Source organism: Oncorhynchus gorbuscha, linkage group LG15 (genome assembly GCF_021184085.1).
Source record: "Oncorhynchus gorbuscha isolate QuinsamMale2020 ecotype Even-year linkage group LG15, OgorEven_v1.0, whole genome shotgun sequence".
NCBI lineage: Eukaryota > Metazoa > Chordata > Actinopteri > Salmoniformes > Salmonidae > Oncorhynchus > Oncorhynchus gorbuscha.
The window spans coordinates 14,987,698-15,002,461 of NC_060187.1; the positions used below are offsets into that span (position 1 = coordinate 14,987,698).

Here is a 14,764-nt window from a genome sequence, read left to right on the forward strand (position 1 = left end):
GAAATGTGGGACAATAGCAGATGCATTATGAAAACAAACCAACAACATTTCAATCAATGTCAATAAGATCTCCATGTTGTTGCATGTTAATACGTTGCCCGGATAATCAATGAAGCAATTATTCGATGTTGAAAGCACGATCTCGACACATGACGTTTTAATGTAGCCTAGAAATGAGAACCATTTCAATGCAAATGTAAGAGTATCACTAATGTACATAATGCGTGTGGGTTAAACATAGGCCTACTATTTTTATCGAAATATGTTGGCAAACTAATGAATGACAATCTCACTAAAAAGCCCAAAACAAATGTCCCTGAAATATGTATTTTATGTGCTTTTGAGTGGCCTAACTATTAAATTTTTTTCATGGATAAATAACGTTAAAACAATATTCGCTAAAACGCTTCACATACAGACTGTTATTCCCCCAAGATGATAACAGTATAGGCCTAATCGTTGTACACCAGTAATTATGATGTGTAGGCTACTAACATATCTCACCAGTCTCTCACGGTGTTGGAGTCTATATCACCTATTGGACCTTGTTCAGCATTTAGGTGAAAAGGTGAAATTTAGATACTGCATTTGAGGGCACCTTCAATAATCTATAGCCAAGACCTACAGTAAACTGTATGTTGATTAGGTCTACACAACTCTCAGTTGTCTTGAATCCATGGGTTAGGTGTTGATAATCGCATCACTGTATGGTCGAAAAGGTCAACAAAAAATCGTTACAAAAATCTAGCAATGGTCTTGTCAATCTTTTGGCATAACACGAAAAACAAAAACATTGCTTTTCCAATTTTACTTCACAAACATTTCTGTTTTGAAATTTAAAAAAAATAAATAATAACAGATTGGCCGCTTATTTTTTAGGAAGGAAATTATCGAAATATACTGAAGATGAGCAATATGAAGAAAATGAATTGATAATTTATTCATTGCCAATCCCTTTCATATCCATCACCAGCGCCAGCTCCACATCTCAGGTGTTCGAACTCAGGTGTCCATTCGATAAATCATCTATAGACCTATAGCCACCAGGCAGTGATATTGTCCATGTTGTTTCCTCTTGGCTTTTAACCGTATCTTCCTGTCATTTTGGATTTTGGATACCAAAGCAATTATGTCGTTATTCTGGCGCATCTGCAGAGCGCGACTCGCATTCTCAGTTTGGCCCCTTTGTGCATTGTTGTGACTGCACGAGGCTCCAGGATGATTCTACAAAAGGGACGGTTAAAAATGAGCTACATCATATTGTTTGACAGAAAGTTGCAGGTTGATAGAGTGGATTCTTCAAGGGGGTGAAAATGGCGAATTCCCAAAAAACGGCTGAGATCCTGCCTTCTGGTGGGTATAGCCTTGAGGGAATCACGGTGTCGACCGTGAAAAATCTAATTAGAGCTCGCATTTAAATGAAAAGTCATTTTTTAACTCAAGTATGACGTGGACACTTCCCTCTTCCTAGATGAAAAGAACAGTTTTACAGAGAATGGCTCATTTTTCTTAAATGTGGCGTGCTGATCATTCGGTGACGTAAAATAATTAACATAATAGCCGTAATTAAAAGCGCGCTAACAATCCCATTAATTCATCATAACGTTTTACTAACTTTCTGACCCAACTACTCTCCCATAATTAATTAAATGAGTTGCCTTTCAAAAATCTGTTTTCAAACTAATAGTTTTCACGTTAGGCTTTTGTTTAAACCATCTTGATTAGCGTGTTTAAACTCATCTCAACCTTACATAAAGAAATCACCAAATACATTCCGAAACGAGCTGTGGCGAGTGCCAAACAGACACAGGAATAGTGCTGATGATGCCAGGATCCTTAGCTCTTAATCCGCAACAGTTCCAAGTTTTACATAACTTATTTACTGGAAGGAAATGGTTTAAAATTATGAGAAAGCATCCTTTGATTCTGCCCAAGAATCATAAAAAGAAGAACGCACTGAGTCTTCTGTCAATGATTCGCGTTCCTCTGTGAAAAATAACACATTATTCGATGTCTAGGGCGTTTAGGCTGTTTTATTTTTGTATTATTATTCAGTAACAGTGGAAATAATGCAGCAGTATGTGTTATACAAGTACCGAGGATTAATATATGTTTGTGCGTAATTAATATATGGCCATGCGTAATTATACGCCCCATTATTGGTTTCAATTGTAGCCGCGTCTTTCCGTCCCGTTCCCATTCTAGGAATCTGTTTTCCTTCAGAGCACACATTCTCTCGCTCTCCCTCTTTCTGACACACCTTTCAATTTCATCCTCGTCTCTTTTTATTTAAGCAATTTAATTAGGCAGAAATTCTATACCGTTTTGCTATCTGGGAGGTATTTGTTTCTGACCTTCCTGTGGTAATCACATTGCAACGCGGCGACGCGGTGACTGTATCCGCTCTGTCACCTGCTATCTGCTATCGCTACCGCGTCCTCTAATGGTTCATGGTGGAGAGAGTTAGCTTATTATTCTAAAAGGTTTTTGTCGGGCTAAGCCGTGCATGTGTGCTTAAATGTACATTTCATTAACAAACTGCAAAGATATAAAAGCGGATTTGTGAGGCTTCAAAAGATCACAGGGAGGACGGGTTCGATCTCCTATCACCTAGTTACATTGTCTGTCTTTCACGACACGCTGCATCTCGGATTTAAAGACGAAGGAGCCTTTTAGGATAGCCTACACCTGTTTCTAAACGTTTCTGAGATGCCCAAATCAAAATAACATAACATAGTAGTACTCCCCCAAACAAACAATATGATGTATATATATATATACACAATATAGTGAAAAATTGAAACAAACATGTTACGCAAACAGTTTCGTAGTGTCAGTGTAAATTATATATAGGACTGAATGGGTGAGCTGTGATTTCATCTGCTAAGTAGCCGGGTATTGATAGACTCCACATCACACAGGTCACCGGGTGCATGCCTGAGCAAGAGATTAGCACAATGCATGTCTAATCGGGGGCCTTGTCCCTTTTCACTGCGACACCATTATTAACGATATGATTTAATTAAGCCGACTTTTATTCAAACAAAAGGAGCAGCCACGTCAAAGGTGCAGCACTAGGCACGAGCCCCCTATGCCAGGTAGAATTAAAGGATAGAGATAGAAGAACGTGGAGGTCGCGGCCGCGAGGCGCTTGTTTTTAGATTAAATGTCATCCAAACCCTCAATAACAAAATACAGGCTCGGGAATGAGGAATTTAATTATATTAGAATTGATGTAATATTAGATACTGAAATTGTAAAATATGTATTAGTAAAGGCCCATTTTCGATGTACCTAGCCTATATTATCCGAGGAAATTGTTATAAACAACAGAGCTATAATCTGGACTATTTCTAGCAACGTAAAATATTTCAAATATAATGGTTATAATATTGTAATAATATTGAACAATTATCAAATTAAAATAATCATAATTATTTGTATTAATTTAGGCCTAATTGAGTTATTACAATAGTTGTATTTGTTGACCTAAATAAAGATGATGTGATCTACATAATAGTGTTTATAAGCAAATAATCTAAGTATTTGTGGTGGTGTCTGAGGGAATTGTGGTTAGTGGTAGCGAAATCCTCACAGAACAATACCAATGTGCACAGATTGCTGTTTAGCTTTTCAATGGAGACCAGAAGAGGAGCTTTGAACTGAGCAAAACTTGTCATGGTTAACTGCTACTCCGTTCCCATTGTAAAGTAATTTACACATTTTTGTTAGTTCTAATAGAGGGGTGATAAGAATAATTGCTTCTGTTGTCAATTAAAATATATTTTCATTACGACAGGAGGTGTTTCAGACGGAATCAATAGGAAGTTATATTGCTTTGTGGCACATATAGAGAGAATCTAAGATAGGAAGATACTATTGTTTTATTTATTCACAACAAAGCAACGGCAGCTTTTGTAAATTAGCAATGAACATGTCCTATTTTAAATAGATAAACAGTGCTACGTGTCTGCCCGACCATCATCAGCCTATTTGCAGGCTATTATCAGAGCAGGGATGGTAATGATACTTCTCCTGACCCCCTCCACTCCACTCCACTACAATGACATCGGACAACATTTCTCACACAACGCAGGAAACGTTTAAACTTCTGTATTCGTTTCTACATCCTTTCTTGTGAACAGCCCACATACACTGCGCACCTTCATGGTTGTGAATGGGGCCTTTGCATTCACCCGGTCCCGCATTTCCTACTTTTTTCATATGCTAACACATGCAATGATTAGGTCGTTAACACCTCTGGCAAAACCCGTTGACAATTATTTATTTATTCTTTTCCATGGTTGTTTTCAGTATCCTTCTCACCTTCGACAAATCCACGGAATTAATCGTTTGAATATAGCCTTACATTCCATGGTGAAATTTAAACTAGATTTTAGTTGGTATAATAGTAAAAAATAATACTAAGTAGGCTGTCTTTCACCAAAGGGTCTTATGCTTAAAGTAATAATTACACGTGAAGTCATTTGGGTATGGAGAAGGCAACTAAGAATTATAGACTCTCTTTTCCAATTTAATAAAAATGATTATATCCCATGCAACATAAAGACGAGCACACAATAATAACTAGAAGATATTCAATTAACTTAGCTGTCGACGTTTTCATTCCGCAGCTTTCAACACAAGCAATTTGTTTAAGCAAAGTTAAGATTTGGTTTTAGTGCAGCCGGGAGATATAATGCGCATCAGATCTTTCAATCATGTAGGCCACTTTTCACCCCCCACCCACCCACCAAACCACCCACTACCGTTAAATGGTCTATGACGGACGAACACAGACAGAAAGTAGTGGAAAGCAGCATTACTGTTGTCCCTTTGTTGACAAATCCATGAAACAACTTCAGTTTGCATGGTTTAGCAGGGGACGTCTGACGTCACCCAATCACGTGGCGGCACTGATAGTATATCTTAAACTGAAAAAGTAATCTATCAGACAGTCCTTAAAACCGGCTTTAAAAGCATATGTCATTTTGACTTCGCACTCTTAAACCACTCTTACTAGGAAATAGCGATCGAAGGACATCGAGGCGTGAAGCGCACACACCAAAACCCTTAAGAAGACGACTAGGCTACTTGACTGGAGAAATATTTTCTGAAGTTTAAGTTTCTCTGGCAGGCCGGTCTGACCTGCATTTAGAATCCGGCGACATCCGATCTGACCGCAACGGACGGGCCGCGCGCGCACCCTCACCTAGATCCCTGGTTGTTCTTCGGTAAAGTAAGCTGTGATGACCCTGTCTGGTGGCAACAGTGCCAACGACATGTCCGGTCAGACGGTGCTCACTGCCGAGGATGTGGATATCGACGTGGTCGGCGAAGGCGATGAGGGAATGGAGCGAGACAGCGACTGCGACAGCCAGGGGGGCATGCACGACCACTCGGAGGAGGTGGAAGAGATAGAAGTGAAGGACAGGTCCGGGAGTCCCTGCGAGAGCGCCGGGGAGGGAGAGACCAAAGCGGACGGCACTGAGAGCGCGTCGGGTGCCATGAGCAGCAAGCCGAAAAACAGTCTAGTGAAGCCCCCCTACTCCTACATCGCGCTCATCACCATGTCGATACTCCAGAGCCCGCAGAAGAAACTCACACTCAGCGGGATCTGCGAGTTTATCAGCAGCCGGTTCCCGTATTACCGAGAGAAGTTTCCAGCCTGGCAGAACTCTATCCGCCACAACCTGTCGCTGAACGACTGCTTCGTGAAAATCCCCCGGGAGCCGGGCAACCCTGGTAAGGGCAACTACTGGACCCTGGACCCACAATCGGAAGATATGTTTGACAACGGCAGCTTCCTCAGGAGAAGGAAACGATTCAAGAGGCACCAGCCAGACATTCTCAGGGACCAGACAGCCCTCATGATGCAAAGTTTTGGGGCTTACAGTATTGGGAATCCTTACGGACGTCACTATGGAATTCACCCAGCCTACACCCATCCAGCGGGGATGTACCCTTACATGCACCCAGTAGGTCCCATGCTTCCCCCGACTGTCCCTCTCTTGTCCTCCGCTGAGCTGAACAGAAAAGCCTTCAACTCTCAGCTCAGCCCCAGCCTACAGATGCAGCTGAACAGTCTGAGCACCGCGTCTATGATCAAGTCCGAGCCCTCCAGTAGACCGTCTTTCAGTATAGAAAACATCATCGGGGTATCCACTTCCTCTAGTGCACAGACTTTCATGCGGCCTCCGGTGACTGTTCAGTCTGCGTTGTTGAGCGCACATGGCCTAACCAGGACAACAGCAGCTATTGCACCAATTCTTAGCATGCCATCTAATATCATGTCGGGACAGTTTTTACCCTCAGTAACGGCAGTATCCAAATGGCCTCAATAGTCTCAATAAAATACTCACTTTTCTAGAGACTTGGGGGGGAGACTGTACAGCACGAAATAGGCATGCAGCGCTGGAAGGTGTCCACCAATCTGTAGCCATGTAAAGACTAAACAAAGAGACAACAGCAAAGGAATGCTATCTGTACAGGTAATATTTGTACATATTTGTAAAAATAAATACTTTTACTTGTTTGACTTTTACTTATTTTATTTCGTTGTTTGAACTGTACAACAATTGTAGTTATAGACGAGCTTTCCTGATATTATTTTATATTTGATTTTGTAACTGGTAGCTAGCTCACTGTTAGTTTAAAATAATCAACACTTTTGCTTTGATTTTTTCATACATGATACAACATGTTCTTATTCTAAGTCTGGACAAATGGTCTGTTAATAAATATATATGTATTCTATGTATCTCTATTGTGTTGTAAACTGGAATAATTTGTTAATAAATCTAAAGAAAGAAGCATTAGCAGTATTCATTTTCTTTATGTAGTTTTTGAAATGTCTGATAGGTCTGCTTTGTGATAGTTATTGAAACGTCTCTAATTGAAACCATTTGAATAGTAGGAAATAATCGGAAAAGTCCCTGGGATATGACAAAATATCAGTACAGGTTTTGTAAACAAACAGGTGCATTTAATTTAAGGCCAATAATAAAGGTAGGCCTCTGAAACTCGAAACTTGAATATTTTTATTGCTACGACAATTAAGTGAGAGTGTAATGACGTGTTTATTACCGCGAGCAAGTAATGAATGAATCAACTGAAACACAGGCCATTTCCCATAGGTCTAGTTCAAATGTAATATCTATTAATATAAAATATGGCTATTGATATTACAAATTAGGAAATGTTTACTTTAGTTTAATATCAATTCATTATATATTTCAATTTATAGTTACATTCAACTGTTTTAAAGTTATTTTGTTGTTTATTATGATATAATCTTGTTATCATTTGGCATGACAATAACTAGGCTACATCATTATAGCCGTTTTCTGCTACTACCGTATGATGGCTTATTTACAGATGTCAAAACAATTAAATAGATTTGATTTTGAATAGTATATAGGCCTAAATACTAATCAGGAATTAGACTACTTATAAGGCCACAGAACGCAGGATTCTGCTTCGTTATTTTATTACAGACAAAACTTAAAAACAAACATGAAATCATTAGAACTGGTATGAAAATTATTTTGGTGGATCAAAATAGTAAAACATTTGATGATCAATAAGCTGTTGATAATGTTTTCACTAACATTACTAACATGAAAATGAGAGTGGATTCACTCATGAGAAATGTTAGATGCAGTGCAGATGCTCTTTAGCCTAACTGGTAAATGCCGAGACATTATGGTATCATATTACAAGAGAAACCGAGAAGATATAAAATATGTTTGCATGTTGCTACTATAAAAGTAACACTTAATTTCACAGTTGTGTCTGGATAATCAGTTTTACACAAACAGCAAATGGTCGATGGTGTGTGTGGCCGGTGTCAATGCACAGGGGCTAGGGGGCTATTTTTAACTGATACTCATGGGAACAGAGAAAGGACTCTCTTCTTGAATTCACTTTCAGTCTGAAGAAGCTGCTGAGGCAGTGCTTCTCAATGACACTGGATAACGGGGCGCCCATTCTACGACTGGCTCCTTATTCCTTCAGATGAGACTACATTTTTATGCGCATTGCTCCGATGCCTCGCGTCAAAGCACAGTTTGATATCACATACCGCCGGTGATTTACAGGACGTAGCGATGCAGGGGCTTCTCTTTTAAATAAAGCCCAGCTATAGATCTAATATGACGGCATACAAGCATTCATAGCCAGGCCTACTGGCGTGCTTCTTTGTGAGGGGAGATTTGTAAAGGAAGCTAGGCCTATGTTCACTTCGATAGGCTGTTGATCCCATAATATCTTAATGCAATGTCTGATCGAAATGTGAATAAATGCTGCTTATCAACCGACGGTTGTTCATTAAAATGTTTACATCATTTTTAATTGCCAAGCTGGTTATTTTCCAACAAAACTATGACTAACAAATGCATAAAGGAGATTATGGTAGTAATTATGAGACACATATAGACATATGTGTCTCATAATTACTACCATAATCTCCTTTATGTCTTAGGTAAAAGCAATCATTAAAAAGATCATTGAGTAGACATTATAACATTTGCTCTCTAGCAAAACCAAAACACCTGAGAAAATATATACCATGCAATTACGGTATTAGTTTGTTAAGAAGATATCTTTATTCAATGGAGACATTCTGCTCAAACATTCTGTTAATTTACTGTTCAAACAATGTAATGTAGCCCACAATAACACACACATAACCGTGTCACAGCAATGACTTGTGAAAATCGCTAGGTGGCGTTTATTGACACCTTTATTCTGGTGCAAAGCGATTTAAACACAGAAACATCAGGCCTACAAATCCTTCCAGGAGCATTACATGGGCGACTATCAGACATCAGTTGGCGTAAGTGGGCTATACTGAGTGGTTTGGGTCGACCTTATTTATCGTGAAGTAAGGACACTGAAACTGTTTAGATTCAACGGGTTTTAATCGTGTGTCTATTTTAGGGGCAGCTGGTGGGAAAGAGTTGACTCTTTAACAAGTGCAAGGTTATAATAGATCCCTGCTTTTTATATACCTGACTTCAAGTAATAACCTTCGATGGGTGTTGCAACTGTGGACATCCGGAGCTCCTCGAGTTATTACCTAGGTAGCCTATCAATCTGCATATTCACAGAGACACACTGACGGGGCTGCAAACTCATTTTGGCATTTCACAATCCTCAAAGTAATTGGCTGCATAATGTAAGCCTAAATATTAGGACAAAGTTGATACCTTTACATTGTATTCTAGTACAGTCTCAAGTTGCTTGGACGGACTGCTGTGTAGGATTTGTAAGTCGTTTCATATTGTGCCCAAAGACAGAATTGCCTTTCCCATAATACATTATTTGAAATGGAATGAAATGGGAGCCCATATGAAGGTAGACTATTTTGACTTGAAATAGGACACACAAAAAAGCCTATTTATGGAAAATAATAACGAGAACATTGTATTAATAACATTCTAGTAGACTACTATCTCAACTGTGGTGAGGCTAATAATCATACTGACATATGCTACATGCTACATCTCCAACGAAATGGATTACAACAAGCGAAGGATGATGACCTGTGCTCAAATGTTTGGATGCATTTCCGTTTTAGGGAGGCCTAAAAGCCTACAGCATAGGGAAATGGAAAGCGGGATACCTAGTCAGTTGTACAACTGAATGCTTTCAACTGAAATGTGTCTTCTGCATTTAACCCAACCCCTCCGAATCCGAGAGATGCGGGGGCTGTATAGAGCTCTGTTGAAAGTTTCTGGGCTTTGTAGATAGCGCGGCGCTCACACTCACACACAACGCTGACCTTTGTAGCTGCACCTGCTCTCGAGCGCTGCACAGGTGGGTTGTATGGGTAGTGAGAACAAGCGGTTCCCACAACCCCCGAAACACACTCAACACTGACAGCACAAACAGCATGGACCACCACAGAGGTTCTCATAATCTACTTGACATAACATAAATCGTTTTTAATTACTACAGAAGGTACATTTGGACTTTAAACGAAATCTTTGCTGAGCAGCATCAGCAAAGGCATTTTGAGTGAAAAATCGAATAATATTTACACAGTAGTCTATTCTTCATTTTGTTAGACACGTTTTTTGTAAATGGATGTTTATGCACAGTTGTGTCATGTGTAGGATAGGATAAGTATCCCCCCCCCCTTTAAGATTTAGATGCACTATTGTAAAGTGACTGTTCCACTGGATGTCATAAGGTGAATGCACCAATTTGTAAGTCGCTCTGGATAAGAGCGTCTGCTAAATGACTTAAATGTAAATGTAATAAATGTCCTAAATGTTTGTTTTTCACATCCACTAGGCCTACAATACATAAAACAAAGAACACAAGACAATTAGGATAAGTACACAAAGAAAGAGGGGCTTTACAGGCCTTCTTCTTCTGGTGGACAGCAAACACATTGGAGACTCACAAAAAAACGAATTCTCTAATATGGAGCTCAAATATCTCAAATATTGCAGATGATATGACACATTCCCACTCTATTTTCTACTGCCTATAATCTTTGTTAGCTATAAAACGTGTTTCAGTTGGGAATGTTCATTTTATCTACCTTTATTTTTACAAGGAAGAATACTTCATTCATCCATTTTCCAGATGACACATTGCTTAAATTCCAGGTGAGGCATTCCCACAATAACATCTCTGTTTTGTAGACCTATTTCCCACTGTTTCTTTAAAAAATCAGACTACTTTATTGATTAATTTCCCTTGTTTGAGTTGATCCAAAGCGCAATTTACTGGGAGTGTGTGTGTGTCTGTGTGTGTGTGTCTACGTGCGTGTGTGCGTGTGTGTGTGTGTAATGAAATCTACAAATACATTTCAATAATTACCTCTGATCTATGACAAATGGTCAATAATGAACTGTGTTTATTACCTGTGCAAATACAACAAAATGGTTACACATTATTATTATGGTTTCATACCTGGTTGTTGCTTTAACTTCCACTGCCATTGTGCTATTACAATGTTGCTATTGTCATGATACTATGTTAGTTACTTAGCTACTTACTTCATTCATCTCTTCATCCAGTAAAGTCCAGAAACATTATCAGTCTTTGGTCAGCCTGATGATGATGATGATGGAGGGTACTTCATGCCTTTATCTCCTTCTCCACATCCATTCCCCACTGTATAGGATTGGTAGGAAACACAGGTAAAGTAAAAACCATACACTCCAGTGGCATTTGAACACAAAGCACAAGGATGAATTGGTTCATCTCCTTCTCCACAACCATGGCCCTCTCTATTCCATTGTGGCACATGTCTTGGTGTAAATAAAACTATTATCTATCTATCCATCCATCTCCAGCTGAAGTTGGAAGTTTACATACACCTTAGCCAAATACATTTAAACTCAGTTTTTCACAATTCCAAACATTTAATCGTAGCAAAGATGTCAAGACCCGGTTACGAACCCGGGTCTCCGGAGTGCGAAACAGTCACTTAACCAACTGAGCCACGAATAGTCGGCAGAACCCAGAAGATGAGGCAGACACAGCAGTACTTGAGACAGTGTATTTAATGAAGTAAAAAAAGTGAAGTCCTTCAGGAAAACATGTAACTCCACAACCTCAAAAGGAATACCACAAGAACAAAGGTAATCCTCCAAGACAAAAAGGTAAATCCACAAGGTGGTAAAGCATAAAAAGCCTCAAAAGATACTAAAAAATAAATAAACAAGAACAAAAAACAGAATTCCACAAGAGAGTCCACCGGGATCAACAAGCGTACACAGAATACTAGGGCTGGGTGCTAACATACAAACACAGAGCAAAGAACTGAGAAAAACTAAGGGTTTAAATACAATCAGGGGAAACGAGGCACAGGTGCAAATAATAATGGGGATCAAGGGAAAACAAAAGGTCAAAAAGCACAATGGGGGCATCTAGTGACCAAAAACCGGAACAACCCTGGCCAAATCCTGACAAAAGATTCCTGGTTTTAGGTCAGTTAGGATCACCACTTCATTTATAGGCTTCTCATTGTAATGAAATGTCAGAATAATAGTAGAGAGAATTATTTATTTCAGCTTTTATTTCTTTCATCATATTCCCAGCGGGAATTCAATTCATATTTGGTAGCATTGCCTTCAAATTGTTTAACTTGGGTCAAATGTTTTGGGGAGCCTTCCACAAGCTTCCCACAATAAGTTGGGTGAATGTTGGCCCATTCCTCCTGACAGAGCTGGTGTAACAGAGTCAGGTTTGTAGGCCTCCTTTCTTGCACACGCCTTTTCAGTTCTGCCCACAAATTTTCTATGGGATTGAGGTCAGGGCTTTGTGATGGCCACTCCATTACCTTGACTTTGTTGACCTTAAGCCATTTTGCCACAACTTTGGAAGTATGCTTGGGGTCATTGTCCATTTGGAAGACCCATTTGAGACCAAGCTTTAACTATTTTTGCTTCATCAGACCAGAGGACATTTCTCCAAAAAGTATGATCTTTATCCCCATGTGCAGTTTCAAACCGTAGTCTGGTTTTTTTAATGGTGGTTTTTGAACAGTGGCGTCTTCCTTGCTAAGCGGTCTTTCAGATTATGTCGATATAGGACTTGTTTTACTGTGGATATAGATACTTTTGTACCTGTTTCATCCAGCATCTTCACAAGGTCCTTTGCAGTTGATTTGGGATTGATTTGCACTTCTCGCACCGAAATACGTTCATCTCTAGGAGACAGAACGTGTCTCCTTCCTGAGCGGTATGACGGCTACGTGGTCCCATGGTGTTTATACTTGCGTACTATTGTCTGTACAGATGAATGTGGTACCTTCAGGCATTTGGAAATTGCTCCCAAGGATGAACCAGACTTGTGGAAGTCTACCATTTTGTTCTGAGTCTTGGCTGATTTCTTTTGAATTTCCCATGATGTCAAGCAAAGAAGCACTGAGTTTGAAGGTAGGTCTTGAAATACATCCACAGGTACACCTACAATTGACTCAAATGATGTCAATTAGTGTATCAGAAACTTCTAAAGCCATGACATCATTTTCTGGAATTTTCCAAGCTGTTTAGAGGCACAGTCAACTTAGCGTATGTAAATTTCTGACCCACTGAAATTGTGATACAGTGAATTATAAGTGAAATAATCTATCTGTAAACAATTGTTGGAAAAATGACTTGTGCCATGCACAAAGTAGATGTCCTAACCGACTTGCCAAAACTACAGTTTGTTAACAAGAAATTTGTGGAGTGGTTGAAAACAAATTTTAATGACTCCAACCTAGGTGTATGTAAACTTCCGACTTCAACTGTATCTATCAATTTGTCTATCTATCCATTTCTCTATCCATCTATCTATCTACCTTCATGTATCATTCCAAACATGAAGGTAAAGAAACAACCAAAGCCTGGGTCTGTGACTGAAATGACATTCTATTCCCTATATAGTGCACTAGTGTATAGGGTGCCAGTTTGGACATTGTGCATTGTCAAGCAAGACGTGGAAAGCCTTCATTATAGCATTATAGCAGGGGTGACAAGCCAGGCCAGATCATAGACAGTAAATGTAGATACAGCAGTTATTGAATATTTAAAAGGCACAGAGATTAAGCAATAAATGACAGAGTAAAGCTGGCACACCAGGGTATTAATAACTAATGGCCACCAATGAGTTATAGGCTTCTCATTGTAATGAAAGTGTCATTGCAAATCAGCAGTTGTCCAAGGTTATTATTATTTATAAATAATTGATGCATGAACCACAAAGAAGTGATGTGTTTCATCCAACAACTTCCCACCCCTCGGAATGGAAACATAGACATGGTTGTAGATGTCACTAGACTGAAAGGTCATACAGGATGTGCCTCTGGGCAGATAGACAGTATACTGGGGGTGACAACAAGCACCTTGGTACTGATATTGTGCGACAGAATTTACATATTCATAAACTACCTCCTATTGCTGTCACATATTGTTACCTCTCTTGTTTGTCAATCCTTCATAGAGAATCATACCTTGTCATAGCACTCACTGAAGTCTCAGACAATAGGCATTGTTTTATCATGTGGGTCAAAATAATGGCTAAAATTACTGTCTACTAGTTAATGTAACCTCAAACCAACTACCTAAGCCCACGTGGCCAATTACTTTTATTTAACCCTCATTCAACTAGGTAAGTCAGTTAGAAAAAATTCTTATTTACAATGGCGGCCTACCCCGGCTAAACCCTGATGATGTTGGGCCAATTGTGTGCCGCACTATGGGATTCCCAATCACGGCCGGATGTGATACAGCGTGTATTCGAACCAGGGACTGTAGTGACACCACTTGCACTGAGATGCAGTGCCTTAAACTGCTAAGCCACTCGGGAGCCCCTTAGAAAAAAAAGTGTTCCAAAAAGGTTCTTCAGCTGTCCCCATAGTGGAACCCTTTTTTGGTTCCAGGTAGAAACCGTTTGGGTTACAGGTAGAACCCTCAGTGGAAAGGGTGTTTACATGGAAACCAGAAGGGTTATACCTAGAACCAAAAAGGGTTATTCAATGGGTCCTATATGGGGACAGCCGAAGAAACCTTTTAGGTTCTAGATAACACCTTTTTCTAAGAGTGTATTGGTTTGCCTACTTGTGGAAAAACTGATTCCTTCAATGTCCAAATAACATATTTGAACAAATAGCCAAAGTAGCTAAATCCTTCACTATCAATCTTCTTTCCGTCAATATTTGTGCATATTGACATATAATGTGATAATGTCGGTTTCGGTTTATTCTGCTTTTGATTGAAATCGAATATTCTCTATCGTCAGCATCATCCAGCTCTGACCA

At 39.5% G+C, this 14,764-nt stretch overlaps 1 protein-coding gene across 1 annotated transcript; it reads left to right on the forward strand.

Annotated features, from left to right (window-relative positions):
* The first annotated feature begins 4,967 nt into the window (after positions 1-4,967).
* Positions 4,968-6,818, forward strand: foxd3 (forkhead box D3). The gene has a single exon (XM_046300212.1). It carries the CDS (start codon positions 5,250-5,252, stop codon positions 6,342-6,344), a length of 1,095 nt encoding a protein of 364 aa, XP_046156168.1. The 5' UTR covers positions 4,968-5,249; the 3' UTR covers positions 6,345-6,818.
* Positions 6,819-14,764: the final 7,946 nt, after the last annotated feature.

Bases quoted from the DNA above. Each gene is read 5' to 3' on its own strand.
- foxd3 (XM_046300212.1), top strand. From the start codon at position 5,250: ATGACCCTGTCTGGTGGCAACAGTGCCAACGACATGTCCGGTCAGACG.